Below are 27,049 nucleotides of genomic sequence, written 5' to 3'. Positions count from 1 at the left end.
TTTCATCCTGAGCACAGCATACTCACTTCATCTATCCACTACTCTTATAAAATCACAAAAATCATAACTTAATGAAAAACACTTACTGTGTTCATGAGAAACTTGATGCGCCAACTCTTGCCAGCACGCGGCTGAATAAAGCGATCTCCTGACTGCAAGTAAGGACAAGATGTCGGTAACATTGCAGTTTGAAGTACAAAACAAGTAACGCACTCCTTCCCAACTTAAGAATTTCAACTGCAGACAGGAAACAACAGTTAATGACAAAAGAGAATCAGCAAGGCACAGAGCACATACTAACCTGAAACACCGACTCCTGTGATCCATGCAGAATCTCCAAATTACACAAATATATAGAGGTGGCGGTAGATGGACTTGCTCTCCTCCTTCCCTACTCCAGACCTTCTCCCACCACCTTCCAACCCACATGGTCCTCAGGTCCTCCTCCAAGTTCTGCATCCATCTCTTCCTCCGCCTTCGACGTCTCCTCCTTCCCTCCATTCTTCCCTACTCCACAGCTTCTCCCACCACCTTCCAACACACATGGTCCTCGAAAACAAGTGCTTTTGATGATCAGACTATTCTTTAGCCTCTTCCGTGGGTGCATAAGCTGAAACAAAAGACAAGTTTCTGAAGAGTCCTTTGGGCCTTATCTTGCATATTCTGTCTCCTAAAGGCTCAAAACCTAAATAGCTTCGTTTTTATCCACCCTGCCATGTCCATTCCACCTCACCTCCTCCAATGCCACCATGTCCATCCCATACTTCAGCACCTCCATCAATTTTCCTACCTTCATCATGGTTCTAACATTCCATGTGGCCACGGTCAATGTCGCAGTTCGCTTCCGAGTCCGTGAACGTTTCCCAGGTCCATTACCAAATGATCCATCCATCCGAGGCTCCTTTGAGAGTATCCTAACAATATTTGTTTTCCGGGGTGGGGTTGTTAACCCCAAGCCCAACCCCCAACCTGGAGGACCAGGGTATCACTCTTAGTCTGGCTCATCGCCTTAGACCTGTCCAGAATGGGTGACCCTACTAGGAGCCGAAGCTCTGGCCGGCATAGCCCTAAGGGTCATTTGAGCACGCAAGCCTCCTCACCCAGCAAAATTTATTTGCCTTCGACAAGGTGGTGATACCTTCAGGAGGAAACAATTTAACTATTTAATAAAACTAATCTATTTAACAAACCACAAATAATTAAACTATTTAACAAAATCTTAACAATTAAGTTATCTATCTATTATAAAAATTTGTGATTCCTCGTTGTCGTCAATAAATTACGTCATCAACAATGCCGAGTATAAACAAACTCGGCATTGTTGTGGAACACGACAATGCCGAGTACAACACAACAATGCCGAGTACAACACAAAAATGCCGAGTTTAGTGTCTTACTCAAGATTTTAAAACGCAACCAACCCCCCCGAAAGGGGGTTGGTTGCTTTTTAAACACTTGATCAATCTCCCCCGAAAAAGGGGGTTGGTCAAGTGTTTTAACCCTCCATTCGGGGGGTTTAGTTTAGTTTCTTACACAAGATTTTAAAACGCAACCAACCCCCCCGAAGGGGTTCGTTGCTTTTTAAAAACTTGACCAACCCCTCCGAGGAGCTCCGAAAGGAGCGTTCTGCCCTAGTTTAACAAAATACTAAACAATTTAACTATTTAAAAATACTAAACTATTTACTAAAACAATTTAACAAAAAAATGTTCAACTAATTTTCTAAAAACAATATAAGTATTGAAGTTAAAATAATTTAACTATTTATATAATTGACTATTCTATACTGGTATACACTTCAGATCTTCCATAATTGATGCAAATAGATCTTCGTCCAATTCTGGGATCTGGAAAGGAAATAAACATTTGAATCAGAAAATGAACTGGAATAATGGGGAACAAGTATGGAAACACATGCGGCAAATATCTCGTGGAAGGCGATCTCTATGGCTGTGGTCACAGTGGCACTAACATCGGTCGTTTTGGCCGAACTCGCCCAATCTTTTCAAACCAGTTGGAAGGCACGTGCATGGTCTCAGTGCAACCGATCTCATCGGCCGGTTATAGCAGATGTCGGACGGTGATCGGGCGAATTCAAATCAGTTTGTTTTTTTCGGCCCATGTATGATTCATGTGAGAGATATAAAGATGGACTGTGAAAAATTGATAAGTTTGGTGCAGGAAAGAAGAAGTTTGTGGGATCCGCGATGTGGTCAGTATCATAATAGAGATGTAGCTCGGAAGCTGTGGATTGAGATCGCCACTTCATTGGAAACTACAAGTAAGTATTGAAATTATTAACATACACAGATATACAACCATCACACATTATAATTAATTATTAATTCAACCATCATGCAGTGTGTTAACAATTGAATTGTCATTTCTGAAATAATTAACGTAACCAACAAAGTTTTAAGGTACATTTGTGATAAGAAAATATTGTTTAAATGCATCGCGAATTTCATAAGGTCTCCGTGATGACCGATTGAAACGTCTTGTAGAGTTGGCCTGGTCACTATCATTGTTTTCATGGGTTGCGTTGGTATCTGATAATACAGACTCACTTATTCCTTCTGTATCGATTACGATATTGTGCAATAAGCAAACGCACTTGACAACAGTATCAACGTGACTTGAATGTAATTGTAGTTCCGTCTTGAGGCATCTCCATTTGCTTACTAAGATTCCGAAGGCACATTCGATTGAGCGTCTAACTCTACTCGGGCGATAATTGAAAATCTCAGTTTCGTGGTCATTATTGTTTCCAGTAAGATACGGTCTCATCAAATATTCTTTTAATGGATATCCTTGATCACCAAGCAATACATGAGGCACACTAACATTTGTTCCTGGCAGTGGTTTATTGGGTGGTACGTTGAATGAATTATTTTCCAAATGATGATAGACACCAGTTTCCATGAAAACACCACTATCGCTCCTTCTTCCATATGCTCCTACATCCACGGTTATAAATTTATATTTAGCGTCTGCGATGCCTTGAAGATGGATGGAGAACATTTTTTTGTAGTTATAAAACATGGAGCCAGATTTAGGGGGACATTTTATGCGGATGTGTTTCCCGTCAATGCTTCCTACACAATCTGGAAAATTCCACAAACGCTCATAATCACTTGCAATCTTCTACTATAAAAATTTGTGATTAGTCGTTGTTGTCAACCAATTTGTCGTCAAAAAATGACGTCATCAACAATATCACCTTATATTTGTTTACTCGGCATTGTTGTGGAACACAACAATGCCAAGTACAAGACAACAATGCCAAGTAAACAAATAACTCTTCACTACCAAGCCAGTCGCATTATCAGTGCTCCAGAAGCAGCACGTCGCATTATTAAAAATTGACCGACATCTGGCATAAAACATCAGAAAAGTGAAAGAAGGAGTTATCAAGTATTTGAAATGCCAACTCTAACAACTCCTACAAGGTAAACTGATACTTATTCGATATATTATGATTACGAAAGTATTATGAAAACTGACTTTTGATCGATTTTAAGACAAAGATTTGCAGGGGTGGGGCTGGACGTAAAAAGTTGACTGAACAAAAACTGTTGGCCTCTTAACAGCGACATAAAGAAGTACAACATCAGACCTATTTAAGAAATAAAGAAACGTGAAAGAAGACTTACATTGATAAACGAGACCATATTAAAGACACACGTAGAAAAACAGACGAAGATTTGCAAAGGTGGGATTGGACGTAGAAAGTTGACTGACCAAGAAGAGTTGGCCTCTGAATAGGGACGCAAAAACTTAAACATCAGACATATTTAACAAATAAAGAAAAGCGAAGGAAGCCTTACATAGAAAAACTTATTCAACAAGAACAGATGAGCAGAAGGAAACAAACGAAGACTTCCAAGGGTGGGGTTGGACGTAGATCCAGGCAATACTTTTAAATGAGAGGCAGGTCAGTAATTCTGTGGTGGGCATTTTCTGTGGCAATAATTAACTGTGAGCGTGTAATTAGTTCTGTGTGATAATTAGGCAAGTACTGGCTTATACCTCACGCCTTGCCAGGTTCTTTTATTCTATAATACGTATTTCTAGATGTGGATACAAAGATTTTAAACGAGTTTAATTTGGCTAAAAATAGGTTCTTGAATCTGCTCAAAAATGTGCAGTGGCGTTGCACTTATATTTTCTTCTGTGTTTCACTTTACTAAATGTTCAGGGAAAGTTATCTTACATCCCAAATAATTCTGCTGGATAAATGTTCCTTGAGTCCTTTGAGATTGCCACCAAACAATTCAAAATCCCAGTTCGTCAATTTGTAGTTTTTGTTTTCAACAGGGACATTGAAAGTGAAAGTACATATTGAAATGAAGCTCGAAAGGACCATTTTAAAGCCAATTCTATTAACAATTACACATAATTAAAAATACACCTACAAAATCATCATGTGCTCGAATGTTCAGATATTTCTTAACTGTATACAGTGAAACCTCTATCCATCGTTCCCGGAACTATCGTTTTCCCGGATGCATCGTCCGTTTTGTTCGGTCCCGAATACATCCCATATAAAATAATGTTACATTTTCCCGCTTCTATCGTTCCTCGAACTATCGTTTTATCGCATCGATCGTTCAAAAATCTTAGTCCCGGCCCACAATTTTCCCGCAATGATCGTTTCTGAGAAATTAAAATGCTGGGTTTTGAGATAAATTAATACCGAAAGACGCACAATGTTTTTGGAATACGCAGTAGCGGTAACCTGTTATGTCGCCCAACCAGCACATTCTTTTGGAATGAGGGTCAGCGGTGCAGGGGTGATATTGGAGTGAATGGCGGTGCTCATTGTCAGAAATTTTACGATTTTAATTAGGGTGCACTCATATTTCGTTCCAGCGATGCCAGATGGCATGTGCAGTGTGAATTTCTTCACAAATGCTTTTATTACAAGTACAAAGGAAAGGCTGGCGGCACTTTTCATTCTTCTGGTTCATCTCGTTTCCAGCGGTTCAGGGTCTTCTACAGCTACGTTTCGTTGAGTTCGGCAGTAATAGTATTTCCATTCTTCCTGTTATTGTCCGCAAAGGGGGTTGGAGTGGTGAGGAAGAGGGAGACGACGAATGCGAGCCCGAAGCTTTGCCGAGTTTTGCCGAAGCACACGCTGCATTGGCGAAAGTGAAGTCGTTCTTTTATGCGCTTAATATTAGTGAACGTGACGAGGAAAACACTTTGAACGTGGAAAGTGCTCTGTTTGGTCTAAAACGTAAAGTTTCGACAAACCAGTTGTCCACTAAAGACTTTTTTGGTAAAAAGAAGTAACTTTGAAAGAGAAACATTGTTTTTTTTAAATTTTTAATGCTTTCCCGCATCTATCGTTTTCCCGCATTCATCGTTTTTATTTCCCACCCCCGCCGAAAACGATGCATCGAGGTTTCACTGTAGTTAAATTGCCATTTTGAATTTTCTCTTAAACACATTTTACTACACCATTTACATAGATTAGTGCTTTCAGAAATTTATGTTGGGCCCAAATAATTGTTGTAATCAAAAGGAGAATTGACACTAACCTCATCGTCAATAAACTGTTGAATTTCTGCATCCTCGCTGGCGTCCAAAAATCCTGCTAAACCAAAGTCATCATCAAATGGCTCAGGAACATTTCGGTCGTCGGCCATTCTGCCTCCTGAGCATGATGGATTAGTGGGCTGCAACGAATTAAGCAAAATTCTTGTAACTTAAATTATTGATACGACATTCGATATAATAGCACGACGTCAGAAGACCCTGACAATAAAGAATCAGATGCACATTTATATCCAGAATGATAAAAGTCTCAGCCTTGATTGCAGTGAATGTGATGAATATTATGCAGATGCACTCTTCCCAAATGGGATGTGATGAAAATGTGACAGAGGGTTTTGATGTAAACCCAACAGAAATGGTTAAGAGCAATAAATGTTTAATTACAGGTGATTTCAGTGCTCAAGCAGGAAATGATGCAATTCTCGTAGGTCAAGTAAAATGGCGACCTGTGTATATTTAATGTCCATATAAATATAAACTACTTGTAACATGTCTTTCCTTTCAACGGCCAGTTTCTTTTTAAAATACAGAATTAATGTTTAAAACTTAGGGCAGAGTTTTAGGGATTTAAGTAGTGGAATCTGCTAAATAAATTCAACTGCGATGCGTTCTTACAAACAGGGGCAGACTTACTTTACTACTCACCCCGATAATCCAGAGTTTACAGCAGTCATTTTTCACCTCTGACATTCCTCACTCGTTTGTTTTCCATGTGTAAGCGACAGATGTCAGGCAAGTGCAATGACGACTTCTTACCTTTGATGAAGTGACACGTCCTCCGCCTGTTGTCTCTGCCTGTTGATGTTCACGGGCTCTCCTGGTCTTCGCCCTGCTGACGCTTCGCTTCGCAGACTGGCGTCGCTTAGCAGACTGGCGTCGCAACATTTTTTTCTGGGCCTTTTTTCTGAGAATCTTCTGTTCCCGGGCCACATTGGGATTGTAGACATAATCTAAAACCGGAAAGAATGACATTCAGATGACAGCATTCCGTACACGGTTGTTTCTGATCCCGTCATTTGACATCAGAGAAGAAAAATCAGTGACATTCATAAATCATGTATTACAGAACAACAGAAACAATACAATGTATTTTGATCATATCTAATTGCAGAATTAAATGTTTAAGTTACTCCATTTTAATATTATAACATCTCGATGCGTTTCGATATCTGGGTTCTGTTGCCTTGACTCATAAGTAGATGAAAACGTTTCGGAGAAACTGTCTCCAGCTTTCCTCAGCTTTCTCGTCGTCTAATAGAAATATCTCCATTTCCCCGCATAGCACTACAGCCCTGAAGATTGTGAAAGTACCTTTCTCCGAAACGTTGCATCTACTTATTCGCCGTGAAAGCTCCTGATAATACAAAATTAATATTTCCATTACAAATATTAAAATGAAGCAAACATTAATAACACTTTACAGTCAGGTCTTCCGTGTTACGTACTGCCTCAGTATCAAGGTTGAAGTCTCTTCAACTGGTACACACCCACATGACTTTGAGGCTTTCACGGCGGTGGGAATGAGGATGATGATTATATTCTGGATTTTGGTGCAGTGTAGACGTAGCAGGAAAACAAAAAATACATAAGCTGTCTGTACCTTTGCTGATTATTACCACTCCAACTATGATCGACTCAAATCATAAAGCATGTTACTGAAGAATAAAGACTCAGCAACAGGTCAGTCAATCCCAAATATATCTGAATCGGTGATGTCTCTCAAAATTCTTGGGTACATTTTTTGGAAGTTTTCTGACGTATAAGACAGCTGCTGCTTATTGACATTAAAAGAGAATTACTTACCAGGATATTTCTTCTTATGCTCTTCCTCCGCCTGGCGGGCTCGAGCAAAATACTCTTCCTTGTCATTCTTTTGAATTGACCTCCACATACAGCCAAGTCTGCAAATAGAAAAAGTGAAACTTGTAAGAATACAGGCAGGTTGCAGGACGAACATCAAGGGTTGCAGCTGGGTAAAGGCAAAGGCAGTGGTGATTGAGAGCGCACAAAATGTTTCACTTGTTCTCGACGATCAGAACATTTTCAGTAAATGGAAATAAGATATCCAATTTCAAATTCACCTCATGCATACTCTACCCAGTGTGCATTGTAGTGAAGGACGATGACATTGTGAAGCAGTTCAGGACGATCATTCCTAATTGCATGACGCAAGTTATTCTGCAGAGAGAATATTTCCGACGCAGATCGGCAAGATTTGAAGATGGTGAAGCTGATGGTATTCGCCGTCTTCCTCGTCGTTGGCAGCGAGTACTTGATACACTCGGACACTACTTTGAAGGTTGCTAGTCTTAATGTAAGAATTGTGATTTGACTCACACTGATTTTTTTAATCACAATTGAATTTTTCGACGATTAAAGAACGAAAAAAAGGTCATTCCGTAACGTGTCATTTTTTCTTGCCTACTATACCTACAACCATTCACACCTGCCTGATCTGACTACGCCAATCGGAGGAGTATATCGTGCCCTTTCATATGTATATTTTGGACTTACTTCAATATAACGTGTTTGTCCCCAAAAAATTAGTTGTCATGACTTTTTAAGCAACCCTCGTTCCAACCACCTTAAGTACAGTAGGGAACCGCATATACGGCGGGTTAGGGACCAGACCCCCGCCAAACTGCGAAAATCGGATTTTGGCCTTTTTTCACTTGTAAATGCATGTCAAAGCCTAATAAGATGTTTACACTATCATATAACAACTGCACAATAGTAATAGGCATAAGATAACGATATGAATGTAAAATGAATATCAGAAGTACACGCATTGCTTACCTTAAATTAATTTAAAATACCTTAAAATATTTGTAATTACACCGTATACAGTATGTAATAACTTTGAAAAATTGCCAGAAATACAGACGCGGAGCATACAAACGCTAGACGAGAAAATGGCTGCGGACGCACTTCTGACTCAGCTGTTAAACACGTGGGGCCCCACTGTATATATAAGCAATTGAAAAGCTCCATATGACCGGAGCGCCAAAAAGTAGTGCCAACCGTACTTTACTCACGTAGAAATACGTCAACCACCTCATCTATCGATCAAATGTACAGCCTACACGATTTATACTTGGTCACAGAACAGGATACCATCTTGAACAGCAATTCCGTTTCTCGCCGAGGTATGGTATGTAAGGTGCCTATTCCTGATAACTGGCCAGTTAATGTAACCGAAAGATAGGTTCCATTCCGTTCAGAAACTTTACTCAGCTATCTAAACTTGCACAATTAAAACATACAATACCTTGATTTTGCCCATTCCTTTTCTTTGGGTGTCAAGGTTGATGTACACTAAGGGAGGAATGTGGACTGAGGGTGTTTGAGAATATTTGGACCCAAATGTGCCAAAATGCTAGGATGCTGGAGGTTGCATAAAGAGATGAGATGGGCAGGGCCTGTAGCCCCCATTGGGAAGATAGTCTTGGTAGGTAAACCAAATGGAACGAGACCACTATGCAGACCTAGACAAGGATGGAATGGCATGGACTGGATTCATATGGCCCTTCTAAACATGGTTATAAACCTTCAGGTTCCATTAAGTGTTTGGAATTTCCTGAGTGACTGTTGGCTTCTCAGTAAGGACTCAACTTTTTGGAGTAAGTAAGAGGAGGGATACATGATGTGGCTAGAGATGCTGCCAACACTTATGTAAAAACCATAATAGTTGCACAACTTCTTTTACATTACACAAAAGCTGTTTCTTTTAAAGGAGTGTATGTGTTCAGGTTGGACACATGTTTTGAGAACCATCTTCAGCCTCCTCAGAGTACTCTGTATTCTCAAAACGTTGGTGTTTACTCCAGTAAACGAACTACGTGGGTAGTAGCCCTAGAATTCATTATAGGCCGGTCAATGTTGAACATAACATAAAGTCATAAAAACATGTTCCTAATTTATATTTGTTATGTTGTCAATTATCTTCACTTTTTTAAATTGTTTCCCAAGTGACAGCATTATGGAAATAAAAAGTACAGTGGAATGCGATTCATGTAAAAGATTTTGTGATATAATGTCATCTTTCACCAAAAAAGGCACAAGCTAAATACGCTCATCAGAAACCTCAAATAATAGGTCTGCTGAATTTGAATGACTTTGAAAACAATTTGTCATTCACAAATGCTCTGCACATTAAATTATTAACAAGTAATTGTCCTGAAGTACATTTTGTTTAGAAACTTACCTCACACTAATGTGCTTATTTTTTTCCCCAGGATACAGGGCAGCCAGTGTCTTTCGCCAATCATTGGCGAAGACCAGGAAGGCATTTGGGGGGCGCGTGATTTTCTGCGCCTGTCCTACGTGTCTCTTATCTTGGTCTGAATCTGTGATCTTAAAATTTCCTGAAAGAAAAGTGGAATCCATATATAACATAGTGTAAAACCTATAAGAATCAGAATATGGTCAACAGTATAATAGAACATGGCCGTCTCCAACGTACGTGGCCCTGCAGATCACTGAAGAGTTACAGACATACAAATCTTAAGTAATACAATATGCTGTGTTAACATATCTGAATGAGGTCTCACTAACATCCGTATGACAGAGAATATCTGAACTGTGAGTAAGAGACAAGAGTTTTGTGTTTCAAATGACTGGTCAGTTTCAGCCATAACGAACACATTTCCTAGTATTATTCCAGTAGTATTCAGGTAATAAAACATGCATTGATGCACACAGTACTCAGGAAAAATTATTCCTTGGATGACATTTTACAGATAAAGACCAATTTCCTCTTGCAGTCCTACTGACATAAATTTGAATAGTTTATTTTACAAGCTCCCTCAACTGCAGCCATTAAGTACTGCACCATATGAACATATTTCATAGGTCCCTTTTCACCACATATGACGCCTCCTCTGGTTGAAGATTGAGGAGGATGTGGCCCTCAAATATAAAAGTAGATGCAAATAAGCAGTCATAGGCTGCCAAAAATAGCGGTCCTTGACTTTATGCTGGATGGGCATTTATAATCTGTCACTGTAATGATCACACAGTGTTTTTACTCGGTGTTTCAAAACAATTAAGATTATTAGAATTGACTATATTTAATTCCACAGATCAGTTACAACCACCAGATGATTTTGTAGATGTAGAGAAACACTACAAGGTTCTTCTATGTCTTTAGTATATGCACCACAATGTACACAACAAATGGCTAGCGATATTGATTTTTCTCCCATGTGCTTTGTAGCATTGTTTCATATGGCCTCGTAGCTCTGGCAAGGACTGGCATTGGTGGTCTGTAGATGCACACATTGATGACAAAGATGATTAATATATGACAATTCAGACACTATCCCACTGTAGTAATATCTGTGTCTAAATTAGGCCAACTTAATATTAGGTAATAATAATAATAGGTAGTGAAATATTAAAGAAACAGTTGATGGTGTCACAACAGAATTTTTACAAAATTAAATGTTTTCTAGTAATGCCCATTTATAGTATTGTTTAAAGAACAAAACCTAATGGATGTTGGTGTGAGCTCATCATCTTATCATAAGATTTTTTTAATGTATTTTGCCTCATTCTGTCCAAAAATTGATAGTACTGACAATGGTAGAGATGAGAAATGCACAAATACATGCAATTCTAGTTGGAAACCTTAAGGAAAGTGACCTCGTGGAAGTGGGAGGATAATGAAAATGATATGTAAATAGTATTATTGAATTTCTCTGGCTCACGTTTCTGTCCAGGGGTGGGCTGTTGGTAAACGGCAACAAACATTTTGATTCCATAAGAGATACTGTTCCTGATTTATAAGAAAGCTTTTCAAGAGTTGTGTAACTAAAATAAGTTGAATGCACACATTTACAAATTTTGAATAGACACGATTTTTATATTTCAGTATTTTCTGTCTATCTGATAAGTTATTTCCATAAAGCAACTAACTTATTAGTTTTGGTGTATCTGATGCAAGTAACAGTGTCCCAACAACAGTACTTGCTAATTTTTCCTTCCATCCAACTTGTTTTCATTTCTTGGTAGAAATTTGACCTAAGAGATGAGTGAAATTTTATGTAGTTACTTGTGGATCAACCCCTCTGTCAAAAGTCTTATGATAGTCATAAATGACACTTTTATTATACTAATGCAATCTCAACTTATTTTAATATAAGGTCACATTATGGAGGTAGGAGTCCCAAAATATTTAGGGAATAGGCTTATGTATATAGAATGAGAAAAAACAAACAGATGTACAAGTCGCATACCTTGAATAAATTAAACCACTTTAATGCAATCTCCTTCTGAGTTCATCTGCCCATAATATTTACAGTATCATTAAGTCTTCTGGTCAAAGATGGCAAATTAAGAAAGAAAGAAAAAATTAAATTGTCATTATGGGCTCAAATGCACAATAACACTTGAATTAAATCTTAAGCTGACCATATAGAGCATGTTCACTTTATTGTAAAGCTGCCTTTTAACGTGACCAACCACTAATGTTGTAAAACTGCTTTCTCATGACTTTTCATAAGGAACTTTTGGAACAGTTGAATGGATTTCCATCAAATTGGATATTAGGGATTTTTCAAGTTTTCTGCACATTAAACTTCTTGTAAAAAATTGGCAAATATGGATATTTTACAGGATTGAAATTGTTTCCCAGGTAAGATGTTGAACATAAATTGCCAAGTAGATATGCGTTGATGCAAGAATGTTATTAGCAGTAGTTGTAGAAATAAATGGACCACAAGGTTGTCTCGTGCTGTCATTTTATGACTTGGAAACCAATGGAGTAATTTTGATGACCTTTTGTACTGAAGGCACTTGTACAAATTTGCCAAACAATCCAACATGTCCTAAACAGGAGCCCAAATAATAAAACATTTTCAATAATTGCTGTTTATAAGACAGCAAAGTTAAAATATAAAAATGACAGCAGAGGAAACACATCATAATCTTTACTTTCTTGGGAGGAGAGAGGTCTTACCTTCATCATCCAGGACACTGTTGATTAAGTCATCTAAATCTTCCATTGTTGCAGTATGTATACTAGAACACACAAAGAGAACAGAGTCAGCGATTAAATTCAGCCAACATACTTCTGTCTGTATTTAAAAAAATGACACTTTTGTGAAACTTAGCACCAAATTAACATACAATTATTATCTTTGTATCACATGTTAAGGGTAAATAGGCCATATGTAATGAAACTAGTGTTAATGGTAATCCATTAGTTCAGTTTGCCTAAATGAATAACTTAATGGTTATAAGTACCTGGTTTTACTGTAAGTTTATTTACAAAGGTACCTGCAAATCACCAGGTCAGGATGGTATTAACCAAATTATTTAAATAGGTCATATTCTCGTGCCCTCTAGACAAGGGCTGAGTGATCTGAAGAACCCTTAAGTAGAATGATGTAAATGCAGAAAGAAATAATGAAAATATAAAACATGCTGCACTGCACAGCCCTTGATGATCCTGCTTTAGAGGAAGTGCAATATTCAAATTACAAAAATAATAAGGCTTCAAGTGAAGACCCTGTTACTGACAAATGAAGAAAACATGGAGGTCAAGTCTTATTTGTTAGAATATATAAATTAATATTTACGATAAGAGTCCCTGAAGGAATGCCATCAGAATAGATGGACGGTTTGATATGCCCAATTTTTAACAATGGGGACGAGTATCATTGTAATAATTATGGAGGTATTACCCTGTTAATTGTGACATACAAAATTCTATTATATATTATTCTTTAAAGACTTATTACATACATCAATGAGATAAGAGGGGTGGATGTGGATTTTGACCAATGCATCATGACCAAATACTTGTGATGAGGCAAGCAATGGGAGCGACGTTCGTTTTACAAATACGAATATTATTGGTGCTACAAGCATACAAGTTAATCCCTCTCCGAATAATGAGTCAGGCAATAAGGTTATACTATACTTTGATGTAAATTAAATAGAATTATTTCTTGTAAATTTTGCGCATTTCAGTACTGCATAAATTACATAAATATATAATGTATTTTACAGGCCTACTATGTGATTTAATTTACTGCTCAAATACTTTCATTAACGTTGATGTTAATTTGCATTAATGCGGACGATATGGTCGGATACGATTACCTTATATTTGGTTTTACGTATTATAAGACGGAGTACATTTCACATGTTTTCAGCTAATATTAAATGTCTCTTTAAATTATAATTATTGTGATGTTAAAATTTAAAACAACATTTACATCATCTTTAATGTCCATGTACTTAACATGTTTGGTATTTGCATCTAACACTAAACCTTCCATTTTCACTCATCAATTTATTATCCAGGTATAACTGGATAATGGATGTTACCGTAATAAGGAGAATTATGCTTAAAATGACAACTATTTTTCAGAAAATCAAGCAACACTCACCAGTCCTTGTAGCTAGATGTTCTGTCCGTTTGCATTTGAATGTATTGGTACATCACACCAATCACAGCGATGCTCAATCATCCAATAAGAGTCGAGTACTAATAAACAGCAGGATTTAAACTAATCTTGGTAATTAATTTATATAAAATATATTTTAAGTTAATATTAGATGTCTCCTTAAATTCGAAATTTTGTGATGATAAAATTTAAAACAACAATTACGTCATCTTTAATATCCATGTTGTTACTACTAAATATTATAATGCGGTAGCGGATGCACTCTATGGAGTACTCTAATTACTATAAGCAGAGGAGAGCACTTGCTCGTTGCGCCATCTTTCGCGAATTGATGAACTTCTTCCGGTTTTGGTAGTTCTATCAATCATTTGAATTGGCATTGTGATCGGCTTTTCTCCCGGGTTCTTCAAAAGTGACATTTTAGACTCCCACATTTCTGCGGTTGTATGTTGAGGAAGCAATGAAGGAAAACTGAAAGAGAAGTTCAGGACAGTAATAAAGGATCAAGGGGAGGGGATAGCAATGTTAAGGTTCACTGATGATATTGCCCTTTTGGCTGAAAAGAAAGAAGATTTAGAAAAATTATTGAATGGTATGAATAGATTATTCAGTGAGCAATTCGGCTTAAGGACAAACAGTATCAAGACAAAAGTTATGAGGAGCAGCAGAAATGAGAATAATGATCCTTTAAGTATCAAAATTTGGAAAGACACAGTAGAAGAATTGAAGGAATTCTGTTATTTAGGAAGCAAAATACCAAAAGATGGATGAAGCAAGGAAGACATTAAAAGCAGATTAGCACAAGCAAAAAAGAGCCTTCTTCAAAAAAAGAAGTCTACTAGTGTCAAACATTGACCTAGAATTAAGAAAGATTTTTCTGAAGTTATATGTTTGGAGCACAGCGCTATCAGCAAGTGAAACACGGTCGGTGGGAAACCTAGAAAGGAGAAGGACAGAATCATTGAAATGTGGTGCTATAGAAGGATGTTGAAAATTAAGTGGACTGATAAAGTACGAAATGAGCTGGTCTTAGACAGGATAGGGAATGAAGAAGTCTATGGAAAAATCTTACCAGAAGAAGAGATAGGATGGTGGGACACATTCTGAGGCACCCAGGATTGGTTAATTTAGTAATGGAAGGAACAGTTGAAGGGAATAATTGTAGGGGGAGACAAAGATTGGAATATGTTACGCAGATTTTTGAGGATGTGGGCTGTAAGAAATATGTGGAAATGAAGAGACTGGCGCAAGATAGGAGAAAATGGAGGACTATTCAATAGACTGATGACAAACAAACAATAGTCAGTTCAGTTATGCCCATAATTGGGAAGTTTAATCTTGAAATGGTATTTAGGGTTAGAGTGTGCACGCTGATACTCCAGAGATCAAAGCAAGTTGCTTGCGCTTCTAAATGTCTTATAAGGGAGTAGTCCAGTTAGTCAAGTCAAAAGGCACTGATAAGCTTCTGAAAGACTTGATAAATCACTCATGCAATAAATAAATAAATATACAACATTAATTCTATATAGGAACTAAAAAGCATAGGATGTTGATCAACATAACAACATGTTGCACGTTTCTGAGACAAGTGTATTGCAAATATTTGTAGATAGTTTTATCATATGCATTTTGTCAACTCTGGTTGTTTTGTGATATATGTGAGTGTGTGAGAGACATTTTTTAAGTGTTCCACATTCTTACAAGCGCCTAGCCCAACAGGAAATACTGCAGTGCTGTTGGACATGTGCTGTCATGTGTGAATTTTCACTGCACACTCAAATTTTGGACACATTTTGTGCACCCTTGTACAGTGTTTTGGCAGCTCATTTTTTGGTGCAATAATTACTAGATGGCATGTGCTCTGTAAATTATAAAAATTTGAGGGTAGGCTATGACCTGACCAATTGGACTATTCCCTTGTAAGGAAAATAATGTTAATTTATATACTTCTAAATTGAGATCTTATGCCAGTTAGTGTGCAAATAGAAGTGTAAATATCATAGCTGATATTGGATCACTGTCCCATTTTGTAAAGGAATTAGTAAAGTTTTGTACCAAAGAAGACTCTAATATCAATTTCTTGCAGCCTGTGATGTTTAAAGGAACAAACTTTGTCACATAAAATATATCATCATCATTTTCATCAGAGTATAGTTAAATTCTGGGTATCATGTTTCAGTCATTCTGGACCATCTTTAGTCCATAAAATTAAGTTTAGATTCAAAAATTAAAAATTACAAGTTGTATTAATGTAAGTGCATATAAAACCAAATAACACACAGTCATATAATTAAACATATAAATTTGTAATTATAAGTTCAGTTATTCAAAATAATTACCTATAGACCATATTCAAATAATAATCTACAGCACAATATGTGTGTATTCATTTTGTAGCGTGTTTCCAGGAGTCACCATCTGACGGATGTCAGCTGTGTGTGTGTAGTGTAGAGTATTGTATTGGAGACTGTAATGTTGGACGTGTGTCCTTCAGACTGTGTCTCATGCGCAAGAAGACATCAAGAAATGTTTACACACTTATTGTGTCCCAGAGAGCCAACAATTGTGCATGCCTCCATGTGAATAAATTTATAATATTGTGTTAATTGTCAGACCACAGATTGCAATTTTAAACTTACTTTTTAAATTCTTGTAATGCAAAATTATACACAATGGAAAGTTGCATACAACTCTGTTTCACAACAAAAAATGTTTCCATAACGGCCTGGAGATGATGAATGTATGAAATGCGCCCAGATTTAATTTTATATTGTTAATAATACAAAATATATTGTGTGCTGGAATCTTTGTTCTTTTACAGACTCAGTATTTGTTACAAATGGACTACTATAAGTTACATCTGATATGTATTGAATGTGGAAGTTTAAAATCTACAGTGACATTTATGCAGAATACAGCAATTTCAAGCCGACATTTTGGAAAGGGATAGCATGAACAGATTTTTTTCATTTCTCTTTTTTCCACTCTCCCTTCATTAGACTCAAGAATCCTTCAGCTTTACAGAATTCTATTTAAAAATTTTCGTGTGAATATAAATCCATACATGTTTATCCCTGTTGACAAGTTGGCAAGGAAGGTGTGTAGGAATATCTGAACCTCTTCTGTAATTGTACAAAATAAAATCACAAACAGTCTTTTACCTTACAAATTATTAAGCCCATTATTATGCAGTTTTCATTATGCCCTATCCGTTTCTGTCCTAGGCCCAATTATCCTCATCAACGCCCTCTTCTCCTCAAAGTGAGAGACTATAGTTTTGCACCCATACAAACAACAGGTAAAATTACTGTTTTTTATATTAATCTTTACGTTCTTGGAAATCAAACAGGAAGACAAAATATTTTGAACTGAGAAGTAGCAAGCATTTCTGTAATCCAATCTCACTCCTAATTTCCTTGTGAATATCATTTTCTTTTGTTATTGCTGATACAAAATATTTGAACTCTGTCACGCTGTCAAAGGGTTAGCTGCTACAGAAGATGTGTGCTTTGGGCGTGGGGGTTTGTCAGAGGCCAGACTGGTGCACATGGCTGTGTCTGAACCTTGAGTGATAGAAGAATGTAACTTTCAATCAGGACAGTGTTTTCTTTCATCTGTATTAAATTTTGTATTATTTATTGCAACACTTCAAGAACCATTTTTCTTGTGAATTCATACTGCTTTACAGGACTCTGAATATAAAACAAGAAATCTAATCAGAGTCTAAAGTATTTTGGTGATTGTGCAGTATAATGTGCAGAATTGCAATTTCGCACATTGTCCATCTTCTGAATTATTAAATACTAAGACCACAGTGTCTGGAAGCTGAATTCTGCTCTAATCTTCCAGTATTGAAGAGGGAGGATACAATTCTTTTTTCTTTCTTTTTTCTAATCTGGAGCAGGTCTTAGGCAGGAGGGCCAAAAGATAGGATTTCTATCCCCTTTTGCTTTTGTATCTGTTGACAGAAGCAGAATCCAGTTTTTCAGAATAGTTTAGTTTATAATTTGGATGATGAAGTAAGTGAAATAGAATAATTTTATATATTTTAATGCACCATTATCAGGAAACTTCAGACTTTGTTTAGATTTTGTGTTTAATTCATAACTTTATATAGCAGTGTAAATTCACAAGAAAAAGGTTCTTGTGGGATTATGTTAACTGAAAAATTGATAATACAATTTTAAGCATGCAGGAGAATGTCATAATGTTTAAACACAATGTCATACAAAGAATAGGAAAAATTCACAAAATCTGATATGAGTCACTTGATCACCATCCTCTTCACTATGTAACATTCACTTCCCACTGCAAAGAAACCAATTTCTCAATGTTACAAAGATCTGTTGGTTGTTGTTGTTGTGTAAGGAAATAATCATTTTGTAATCCGAGAATAATATGAACCCCATAAATATAATCGGTGGGTAAAATGCTTGACACACTATTACAACTCTAATTTTTGAGGGCTGATATCAGAGCAGTGACTACAAGAGTAAATTGTTAATTGACTTAAGTGTAATGTGTTCTAAATAAAGTCAGCATAGCTTTAGAATTACAATTAGACTTTATTTACATTGAATATATCTCTGTTCCAAGATAAATTTTGAACACTGTATCAGTAGTCAAACGCCTTCAGATAGTATGTGCATGATAATTCTGTGTATTGCGTAAAAGAAGCAAGTTTATGCCCAGGAAGTTGTGATGTCAACTGTTTAAATTGTGTTTTTCTCCAGTTATCTGAATGTGTACTGTGAGGATTGAGCATACCACGGAACACATTTCTGATGTGAGTCTGAAACCAGATCTCATATATTTCTGTTTATTTTGTAGTGAGCTTTACATTGAGGTGACTAATGTACTTATAAATACAAACAAATCAAAAAATTTTCATGCTTGGGGTTAGGAGCGGGTGAATGTGAACAGAGTTGTCTCAAATATGTTCTTTTACCTCATGAGGTTGTGAATTCAAGCAACACATTCATCATATTAAAATGCAATTAATATGACATTTGTAGAAATAATTTAGACAACCCAACAGACTGAATTTTAAATTACACAACAGTTGCATCTATAACCAAGTGTTTTCAAGAAAATTATGATCATGACAAAGCTGTTTATGTACAGATAATTGTATGGTGATTCCTCTCAGAAAATATTAAGGTTCATGAAAATTAGGGTACTTATTAGACTAATTGTTACAAAAACTAAAATAGTGTCTGAAGTTTTAGAGAAACACCAAACACAAAGTTTCATTCAAATTTTGTGAAGTAGATCCTGCTTTTGGAGAACAAGCTTCAACAGATGGATGGATACAAACTCTGCATTTTGATACATTGTGCAAAGAATGCATATAAAAGTGATCTGCAGCCTTTACAAATTTGACAAGATTATATGAATGTCATACTTAGTAACTGTGACAGTATGGCAAGATAAACCACCACAATATGTCCTACCTCTGAAGGAATTTAATTTTTGTTCATTTTTTATCATTCTGAAGAAACAGAGTTAGAAACTCTGCTCTCAAATGTCATGTATCAGTCTACTGAAAATTTCATGTACGGGCACAAATGTTTTTGCTGCGAAGTGCGACTTTGGTAATTCTGGAAGAAGAGTTTAATCTTCTGGTGATTCTTTGTGCTTCACTGTATTATGAAATCTTGTGGTGAGAGGCTATGAACATAAGTCCCTTTGCTATACTACATACTTATTACATTGTAATGTGTGTATGGATAAATGTATTGAATGAAGGTGTAGAGGTTCACCGACCCTCCTGCGATTTCGGAATGGCGTGTGCATCAAATTTTGCCAAAGACTCGCCAAAACGGCTACGGAAACCTATGAAATGCTAAAGCAAGCATTTGGGGAGTCCACAATGGGTCGTGCACAAACTTTTGTGTGGCATTCATGTTTTAAAAATGGCCGAACCTCTGTCAATGATGACGAGCGTTCTGGACGACCATCTTCGAGCACAACGCCCGAAAATGTTACGAAGATCGACGTCGTACCATCAACGACTTGTGCGACATTGTTGGGATAGGCTATGGGACCTGTCAGCTGATTCTAAAGGAAGAACTCCACATGCCAGAGCACACCGCCCTCAAAGTTCGGCAGTTTTTGGCCTGAAACACCATGGCCGTCATCCCGCACCCTCCTTATTCGCCGTGTGACTTCTTCCTCTTCCCAAAGATGAAAATTCAGCTAAAGGGAAGGTGATTTGAGACGATAGAAGAGATTCAGGCAGAATCGCAGATGGTGCTTGACAGGCTGACAAAGAAAGATTTCCAGGCTTGGCAGCGGCGCTGGGATCGTTGTGTTCACTCCCAGGGGAACTACTTCGAGGGTGATGGATGAATTTAATACCTGAGATAAGTGTACGGGTTTTTATAGGCGCAGTCTAGAAACTTTCCGATCGCACCTCGTATGTATCTATGGGGGTTGAATGTGAGATGCTTGTGTAAGAGGCTATGTACCTCGGCATCACTACAGTAAGACTCCAGTAAATTTCTTGTTTCATCAACACAAGGTTAATGAATGTTCTTGCTGCACATAACATTATAGCAGTTTCTTATATTCTGGAAATTTATTATGTGAAAAAAATTTGTGAGATTCAATTTTATCCTGAATGTACTCAATATCAGCTTGAGGTCACCCCATATTCTATTCCAGAATATTCTATTGTAGAATCTCATCCAGTTTATACCTGCATTTACTGCATATCATCTCAAGGAATTATGTTTAACTTATAATTTTACAGCAGAATATTGATAAAATCAAGATAGAAAATGATGTGGAAGTTCAGACTGAAGACGATTCCTTTTACGTGAGAAATGATCTTTTCCCATAATAAAGGATGACTGGAAGGTAAGCCTCCTTTTAACCAAATTATTTGTGGTTCTTATCTGTTTGAGTGTATGTACAAATGTGTCCATACATGCATGCATGAATGTACTTCTGTTTTATGGTAACTGTTTTATAAAAACAACATTTCTGCAACATAATAATTGTGTATGTGTATGGTGGTTTTACAGAACTGTATGGATTCGGTGAAAGATGAACCTCATTCAGACAGTGAGACTTGTCAGGATGGAAATCAGGTCATCAGTGTAAAAGCTGAGGATGTCTCAGATATGGAAATTGAAGAACACCATGTGGCAATAACATTTCCAGTTATAAAAGATGAACAGGAGGTATATCCATTAAAGTGTCAATTGTCCTCTGTGTGTCAGTCCATCCAAATGAAAAAAGTCCCTTCTGATGAATAAATTTGGAAATTGTATCTACCTTATGAATGGTATCACAGACAATCTTCAGACATTCGTAGATCCTGCTAATTATTCTACAGACTTAATCAAAGCACTGTGTTTGTTTTCTCAGTACACTCAGGCTCTACCCCATCCTTCTGAAGTAAGGAAGTGACAGTTTTATTACGGTATGCTGAATTACCAGATTGTACTCAGAGTAGATCTTATTTAGGATGGATGTATTATGTATTCCCATTTGCCTTCTTCTCATCATAAGTGATATCACTGAAAGAATAAAAATTGAAATCCACACTATGAAAAACTTTGTTGTTTATTGTGTCATTCATCTTGTCGTTAAGTTTGAAAGTTGTGTAACTGCAGCGTGCCAGTCAGTAGGGGAGAGTGGGGCTTTGTGGTGTAAGAAGAGACTTCCCAAAAGTGATGTGGAGTGAAATCTACACTCGCAGTTTACATTATATCTGGGATTTTAGATTCATTGGCGACACTGTAATTTCTGACAAGGACGGTGATAATTACATGGAATATTGTGCACTGTTTGATAGTTTTACTAAATGTTTTGAACATGAAATTAAAGGACAAGCTCCCAAAGGGGAGAAATAAAGATGGGTGCAGCAAATTACAAGAGATGTGTCACATAGAAAGAACATGGGAAAAACTGAGAAGAGGTGTGGAAGAAAGATACATGTTTATCTACAGAGTGACACTGTCTTATGAGGATAAAGACTGCAGTATGTTAAAATTCACTGAATGTGGAAATGTTAAATAATATGTGTTTTGAGCCATGCCTCATGGCTCGAAGTTGTTTATCTCCCCTCTCTAGGGTCTTTGGAGTCGGCGGCATCGAGACCCTGATGAGACAGCAGGGCAGAAGGACAGTCTGTGTGTGTCCGCCGGAGAGAGAACGACTCGAGGAGAAAGTCGGAAGGCAAGTCAGGGTTTGTGGGGGTTGAGTTGGGTATCTGGAGTCGGATACCCAGCCGGAGTTTGAGCCCTGAAAGGTGTCTTGATTCTGTTTATTTTATATTTAAATATTTTTCATTAAATAATATACTTCGATTATTCGAAGTAAATTCATTTGGTTTTCTTCTATTACTTTTCACCGCTTTACCCTCCCCAAGCCGTACCACCTCCCGGCCTGGGACGATCGTGGCCTCAGTAACGTAATATGGCAATCACCTCCTCGGGGGGGTTCAAAATGGTAGCAGAGCGTGGTTTCGGAAATTTCGTGGTTTCGGAAATTTCGTGGTTTCGGAAATTTGGTGAACGGAAATTTAGTTTGCGGAAGTTTTCTTTTGGATTCCAACGGTTTTGACGGTTTGTAGGTCCTAAGTGTGTTGTGGTGAACGCGCTATTAGGACACCGTGTGGCACAGACAGGTTCTGTTATGGCCTGCCGTCCTTGCCAGTGCTAGCGCTTGTTTGTATTTGAGCGTGCTAGCGGGCAAGTTTGTCAGGTGGGGCGTTGGATGGGCCTTGCTTTAGACCACTGGGTGTTGCGGTTTGGTGGAATTAATTAATTATTTATTTATTTGTTTTTGGTGGGTTTTTTTCTCTTCTCTCTCTCATGGCTCCGACAATTGGCTGGGTCTACGACCTCAGTAAGGAGAACCTTACGAAGCTCTGTGAGAGGTATCGAGTGGATGCCACTGGTCCTCTTGCCGAGCTTCGATCCCGCTTCGTCGCGTTCTTGCGAACACAGGAGGAACGGGAGATCTCGGCGATTCGCATGGAAGTAAGGGGACCTGAATATCCCGTTGATGTTAAGTTGGCTGAGGTTAAAGCTGGAGGGCTCCCTTCTGTTGGTGGGGAAATGCCCGTGGAGGAATCCATTCGTCCTGTCGACGTGGTGGATGGCAGTTCGCCAAAGGCATTGGTGAACTTTCTGATGAAGGCCAATTCACTGTTCAAATTGGGCATAGTTGGGGAAAAAGAAATCCTTTGGGCTCTCCTTCCCAAAACAATAGGATGTGTAGACTACCCGGAGAAGACTGCCCGATGGACACACACAGACCCCCTCGTCCCCTTTGCCATGCAAGGGGACAGGTTCTCTATACACATGGCATGGTATATTGTAAGTAATGATAGTGTGACATGTATAGATCTTAGGATGGCCGTCATAGTTATAATAAATTTGGTATTTAGTTTAAGTTCAGTTTAAGTTTAGTTTAGTTTAGTTTGGTATTTAGGTGGAGAGTGTTGTACGAACATGTTATAGGTATAGTGTCTAGTTTAAGTACCGTAGAGTAAGGTATGGACATGTAATAGATATAATATTTACTATTGGGGAGTGTTATGGATATGATGTTTAGATATAGTGCTGTAGAGTATTGAATGAATATGTCATAACTGTATGAAAATGCCTTTGGCATTGTTGTGTCGGTCCTCGAGGCGAGATGTTGTAATCAAGGAAAATATAAGCATCCGGTTCATGTGGATTGGCTGACTGGGGATGAACTCATTGGAGTGGAAATGAATCCGCTTGTCCTTGCTGAGAAAATTCCAGCCTCACGTAAAGAGAAGAGGTTTGGTGTAATATGAAGTGACAAAAGGGATGGAGATAAAACCAAGTGCAGTATTCGTAATGTCTTGGAGATGCAAACATTTGAAACCTGTGATGTATGTGTTGATTTGCATCAATGAGGAGTAAAGTTTCAATGTGAAATGTTTGTATAACAGATCTTGTATGTACGAAGTTGGTTATAATGTTAAAAACTTCTCTTTCGATCTGTATAAATGCTATATGAGGGCACTCAGATGTTTGTGAAAAGTTATCACATTGTTTTTGTGAAGTTACATTCTTGTTCCTTGTTTATGCAGAATACCATTCTGTATGTTCCATTGTAACACCAATTGAGGCTTGCGTTCCGGTTGGGTGTTGTACCACAAGCACATTGATTTGTAATTTCTTTTTGGGGTATTCTCAGTCGTGACTCTCGGCGTCTCTGAGTACATGCACTTTCAGCGCCCTGCTCTCATAAGGAAACTGCCCACTACGAAGCTGAAAGCTAGGGCTAGGGCTCCGACGTGCTGGTAATGACTTATGGCTTGGAGATCTAGTTTGCTGCATGCCAATTTGACTGGACGACCGCGCTGAAGCTCGGTATCAATATGGACACCCTGGGGGAGCCCGGGGTGCTCAGGTTGGTTAACTAGGGCTGGACCGGGCCAGAGAGGAAACTCAACAGCCAGAAAAGTCCCGTGGAGTTGTGATGGGATCGCGCATGAAAGGTGGGAGCTGCTTTGGGGCAGACCTGAAGTCACCGGCGATCCAAGCTACCGGCACGTTTACTACGACAACCCCGGCCCAGGGAGCAGTTTAGGGGGGGAGGATGAGCCATGCCTCATGGCTCGAAGTGGCTTATCTCCCCTCTCTAGGGTCTTTGGAGTCGGCGGCATCGAGACCCTGATGAGACAGCAGGGCAGAAGGACAGTCTGTGTGTGTCCGCCGGAGAGAGAACGACTCGAGGAGAAAGTCGAAAGGCAAGTCAGGGTTTGTGGGGGTTTAGTTGGGTCTCTGGAGTCGGATACCCAGCCGGAGTTTGAGCCCTGAAAGGTGTCTTGATTCTGTTTATTTTATATTTAAATATTTTTCATTAAATAATATACTTCGATTATTCGAAGTAAATTCATTTGGTTTTCTTCTATTACTTTTCACCGCTTTACCCTCCCCAAGCCGTACCACCTCCCGGCCTGGGACGATCGTGGCCTCAGTAACGTAATATGGCAATCACCTCCTCGGGGGGGTTCAGTTTGGAAAGTACTATTTATATTTCTCCAAAATATGGAATCCAAACCTGGCTAATTATATTGGTAGAAATACGTTTTTATAAAAATTAAAATTTGTAAGACGTGGTCATCTTAGTAGTTCAACTATAAAGTTTGGAAAGTGGTTTATTGGAACAGTCATTATTACTGTAGACTGCACATCACTTTGTCTGAACAGTAAATTTTGTTTGTTTTCTGTTACTTATTAAGGCATGAAGATAAGCTGGAATTCTTAGTGAAAAATAGAGAAAGGTTCCTGTTGTCAGTCAAAACATTTCTAAAAATCTGGTTTATTTATTTAGGTTAATTTTTTGAATTTACATTCGCATTAGCAAATCATGACTTCATATATCCCCACTTCTTGATACTTTGACTCTGATTGGTTACCTTTTTGCTTGCCCGTTGCAGGAAGCCCAATCATTTTGCTATAGGTTTTCTAATAACAAGTCTGGCTGGATACAAAGAACTTGGGTATGTATGTTATGATATAGGATGAGAATCCAGGGATAGTTGGCATAAGTGACTTTTCTTCTATTCCCAGCATTAGGGAATTTTTTTTTTGAACCTCATAAGTACCATGCTGTCATTCAGGAGTCCATTTGATATGTATCAGTGTTCAGGTCTGACAAGAAACCCACCTTTTTGTTACAAGTATCAAGGAACTAAATGAACTAGCAAATTGACATCTTCCTATCCCACTGCACCTAGAGTAATATATTTGCCAAGTTTGTGTGCTTACCTTTTAATGCAGTGACCTACCATTCAAAGTTAGAACACATTATGTGATTGAAGACCATGGGTTGAATTCAAGGCTACAAAATATTTAATTTCTTCCTATAAGTAGCCATCAAGTGATTGAACCAGCAAATTTACATGTAGCTATCCCACTGTGTAAAAAAATGTGTTTAGTATGGAATTCAGATCCAACCTGGTACAGAGTAAGAACCAACATGACTTGAGTGACTTGGCATTTATTGTTTGAGTATGATGTTAAATTGGGGGCTGAAGTTTGAGGTCAGGGGCTCCAGATTACTTCACATACCTCAGTGAATTAACTGTTGTAAACTGCGATGTGGACTTCAAATTCTTGCACACGTTCCACTAAATTTTGGTCATGTAATGGGATTTGGTAGAAAAACCTAACATGTTGCTTTCAAACTCATTCTTTATCACAATTCATTTCTCTTTTCTTCAGCAGAGTCCTCAGAATGAACATGAACTTAAGCATGATGGGGGACATCCCTATTCCTGTGTTGTATGCAGTAAAACATTCTGTTGGCACACATAGTAGAGAGCGTCCATATACCTGTAACGTGTGCAATAAGTCGTTCCGACGGAATCAAGATTTGAAGATACATAAACTTGTACATAGTGGTGAGCAGCCATATTCCTGTGAAGTGTGTAATAAATCTTTCACCTGGAAGAGTTGTCTGAAGAATCATGTTTTCTTACATCGATATCCTGTGATGCGTGTGACAGATCATTCAGTCAGTGGAGTCATCTGAAAAGACATTTGAGCATGTAATATGGACAGCGTCCATGTTTCTGTGTGTGTATGTGCACTAAACAGAGTGATCTCAAGAATCATTAATGTATGTATTGGTGTTTTTCCTATCGTGTGTAATACGTTGTTTCATTGTCAGGGTACTCCGTGGAGACGTAATTGTATACACAGCATCCATATCACGTGATTCTGCTTTGAGTTTCTGAACAAACGTCAGCTTTTATACGAACTCCTGCGTGCATTGTTGTTACCTAAGAAACTGATTGTTGCGTCATCCGTTTACTCGGCATCGTTGTGTTTCATAACTGCCGTCAACAATCTGCTTTTGTTATTGCGGAAAGAGCTGAGCTGTGAATCGCTTGAAGAAAAAGTGCGTCGTAGAGTAGATAATTTTATGCTCGTAAAAACGTTTTAGAATTTCACAAGTACTTATCTTATATAAGAATTATTGCATTACATTTCGTTACATTAGCCGTGGTTCCACTGTCAACTTTTTATTTGCCCTCTTGTAGCTCAAGATCGGATGTACCGAGTAGTACCAAACTT

The 27,049-nt window shown here is 38.0% G+C and overlaps 2 protein-coding genes and 1 non-coding gene across 6 annotated transcripts; 2 read left to right on the top strand and 1 right to left on the bottom strand.

Annotated features, from left to right (window-relative positions):
- Positions 1 to 86: 86 nt before the first annotated feature.
- On the bottom strand, positions 87 to 14,053 carry LOC147874329 (uncharacterized). Its single transcript, XM_087345554.1, has 8 exons — positions 13,956 to 14,053; positions 12,518 to 12,579; positions 9,764 to 9,923; positions 7,363 to 7,460; positions 6,316 to 6,509; positions 5,544 to 5,681; positions 302 to 1,847; positions 87 to 152 (listed from the first exon to the last, which is right to left on the bottom strand). The coding sequence occupies exons 1-7, from the start codon at positions 14,006 to 14,008 to the stop codon at positions 1,782 to 1,784; spliced, it is 771 nt and encodes a 256-aa protein (XP_087201680.1). The 5' UTR covers positions 14,009 to 14,053; the 3' UTR covers positions 87 to 152; positions 302 to 1,781.
- On the top strand, positions 7,456 to 24,863 carry LOC147874327 (uncharacterized). 4 transcript variants are annotated; one of them, XR_015534266.1, is made up of 4 exons: positions 7,456 to 8,705; positions 9,795 to 10,066; positions 13,937 to 14,084; positions 17,198 to 19,292. XR_015534266.1 is itself a non-coding variant. In XM_087345564.1 (3 exons), exon 3 carries the CDS (start codon positions 22,799 to 22,801, stop codon positions 23,390 to 23,392), a length of 594 nt encoding a protein of 197 aa, XP_087201690.1. In that variant the 5' UTR covers positions 13,975 to 14,084; positions 20,728 to 20,834; positions 21,002 to 22,798; the 3' UTR covers positions 23,393 to 24,863. The 4 variants fall into 4 exon arrangements, 1 of the variants encoding a protein (XP_087201690.1); XR_015534264.1 differs by lacking the exon at positions 17,198 to 19,292 and adding an exon at positions 16,795 to 17,128; XR_015534265.1 differs by lacking the exon at positions 17,198 to 19,292 and adding an exon at positions 16,371 to 16,783.
- Positions 24,213 to 24,521, top strand: LOC147874328 (signal recognition particle RNA). The gene has a single exon (XR_015534379.1).
- Positions 24,864 to 27,049: the final 2,186 nt, after the last annotated feature.

Source organism: Zootermopsis nevadensis, unplaced genomic scaffold, assembly GCF_977971745.1.
Source record: "Zootermopsis nevadensis isolate Lab colony 2312 unplaced genomic scaffold, Znev_1.0 Znev_ptg000009l, whole genome shotgun sequence".
NCBI classification, from domain to species: Eukaryota; Metazoa; Arthropoda; class Insecta; order Blattodea; family Termopsidae; genus Zootermopsis; species Zootermopsis nevadensis.
The sequence above is the reverse complement of the archived record's forward strand: the minus strand, read 5'-3'. Positions and strand labels throughout refer to the sequence as shown.